The 2,362-nt window shown below is 36.7% G+C and overlaps 1 protein-coding gene across 1 annotated transcript; it reads right to left on the bottom strand.

Annotated features, from left to right (window-relative positions):
* Window positions 1-314: 314 nt before the first annotated feature.
* Window positions 315-933, bottom strand: LOC116769095 (protein atonal-like). The gene has a single exon (XM_032660094.2). The coding sequence runs from the start codon at window positions 879-881 to the stop codon at window positions 405-407; it is 477 nt and encodes a 158-aa protein (XP_032515985.1). The 5' UTR covers window positions 882-933; the 3' UTR covers window positions 315-404.
* Window positions 934-2,362: the final 1,429 nt, after the last annotated feature.

Below are 2,362 nucleotides of genomic sequence, written 5' to 3'. Positions count from 1 at the left end.
TGATAGACGTATTATTGAAACATATTTTTTTTTATTTACAAACATTTTAATACAATAAAATTTACTACAAACTATTTTTACAAATAATAACTAAATCATTGGAATGTACCATAATACTTAGTTGGCAAGATGCTACACTTATTGACTACAGAAGCATAAAAAACAATGACTTCTTAAATATAATCACTAAACACCTAAATCGGCAGGACGGATTGCGTTCACTAATTTCACTTAATTTTTATAATGAGTAAGCGTAGATAATTTTACCAAACAAACATTTTTTCATCGGGTCTAACTCTACTTGGTAACGAGTACTTAATTAAGACAATAAATATCCCTGTATTAATTTAAGACAGATAATTTGGCAGAGGGTCGAGTCTCACAAAGCACCACCAGCACAAAACCTATTGCAGCAGTTCGTATAATGCCGCGATGTATGTTTGGGCCATTTGCAGGGTCTCGTATTTGGAGAGCTGCCTGTCGGCTCCGAGCGATGGCAGATGACCGCGTAGTCTGTCGAAAGCCTTATTCAGGTTCTGCATCCGTCTCCTTTCCCTCGCGTTTGCTGCAAGGCGGCGTCTTCGCAAAACGGCAGCACTGGTCGCCCTTCCTCGTCTCTTTCCAGAACCTTCTAGATCCAAGTCTTCCGAACTGTCTTCTAAAACTAAATCGTTCGGCATTCCTCTATAGGCGATGTGGGTTGGTGATTCCTGATTGCTTCCATCCATGGACGGTGTCGGCTCCAAGCTGGATCTCCCGGAGTCGGGTGACCTTGGCCAGGATAAGTAACACTCTTCAGTAGAATATTCCAACATAACGTCATTGGGGAAAATATCTTTTTCGGTGTAGAGCAGTCGATGTCCGTAAGTTTCGGCGGCCATATCGGATGACTGTGTACAGGTGTGATCTCAACGGTATCCCGAAGGGTTCTGATGATCCCGTTTACCTGGCCCCCTTATATATTTTCCAGGTTCGTGCGAGCGAGACGGCTGCGTTCGCCGGTGGTGGTGTGAAGGGGATGGCTGGTGACTCCGAGAGGGTAATTTGAGGCCAATCATCATTAATTATTTGCTCCCCGGCTGCGTGTGCCGCCTATGCCCTATGCGCTATTGTTTGATCCGCTTTGGATCGCTGTAACAAACTATTTTCGCTTTTGTAATAGTTATGTAAAATTTATTCAAGGTTTATAACCGGAATGAACTTAACACGTTACTTAAAGACTGAAGTGGTATCAGTTGACTGGAAGAATAAACAATCATATTAACGTTAACAGAATGAGCTAAAAATATAGGTTATATAGTATAGGTTATAAAATCTGGTTAGTTTTTTTCTAATAACTTTTAAAGTTCACATTATTAATGTTAGCGTATTATACATTACATTTTATATTATTTGGCAATATTATTCATCTTTACGTATCATGAGAATATGATAACTTATAGCTGACAGTGAAAATTTTTTCACAGAATGTGATATATTTGTTCCTTACATGAAAATAGTTTTAGAGTTGGGAATAAAAATGCTTTTTATATACAAATCATGAGCTAATAATAATATAGTTAAAGTATTTCCTCTGTTTTATTTATAACCATAATATATTAAACGTCTCAATAGATGATATTTAAAGTAAAAATAGCAAAGCAGTGTGCAGGTAGTTCAGCGAGTTCCCGCCGAACGGGTCCATAGTCCATACGACACCGAGCGACCCGGGAATCAAACCTCCAGCTCTAGATTCACAAAGTAACTCAACACGCGAATGTAGGTGGCCCCGGATGCGTCGAACTAACTAATTATGGATGTGGCTGATGTATTTATTTTCATCTCAAGCTATTGCTTAAGGTACTTTTTTCTTAATTCTTACAATTTTTTTTATTTAACGTATATGCTGTTAAGTTTAAAATCTATTGTGTTATAATTATAAAAGTAATGTCGCATCCAGATTTCGTACATCTCTGTGATGCATCTCCTTACTTAGGTGGTCTGGTCATTTTTAAGAATTTCGTTCACATATATGATAAATCGCGGATTTTATTAAATAATACCGATATAATATAATTAGTCCAAAATTAATCAAATGTTTAACAAAATTGACTCTAAGATTTATTTAAATTTATTTCGAGTTAACAGAAATAGTTTTAAAAAAGTCTCATTATTCTGTCTACGCTTTTCTCGATGTAAATAATAATTGCCTTAAGTTATATGTACTAGAACTCTCTCTCTGTGTTTCTCTCCGTCTCTCTCCATCTCTCTTTCTCTCTGTCAACCGGCAATCTAATATTATTTTGACATCGCAATCGTCACAGAGTCTAAATATTAAGTCTCTTTGTTTTTTTACAATCATTTTCCACTTCATTAGTCTTTC

This window comes from Danaus plexippus, chromosome 5 (assembly GCF_018135715.1).
Source record: "Danaus plexippus chromosome 5, MEX_DaPlex, whole genome shotgun sequence".
Classification (NCBI taxonomy): Eukaryota; Metazoa; Arthropoda; class Insecta; order Lepidoptera; family Nymphalidae; genus Danaus; species Danaus plexippus.
This window is presented reverse-complemented; position numbering and strand designations above follow the sequence as displayed.

What these genes read in the sequence shown, in the direction of transcription:
- LOC116769095 (XM_032660094.2), bottom strand. Translation starts at nt 881, where the DNA reads ATGGCCGCCGAAACTTACGGACATCGACTGCTCTACACCGAAAAAGAT.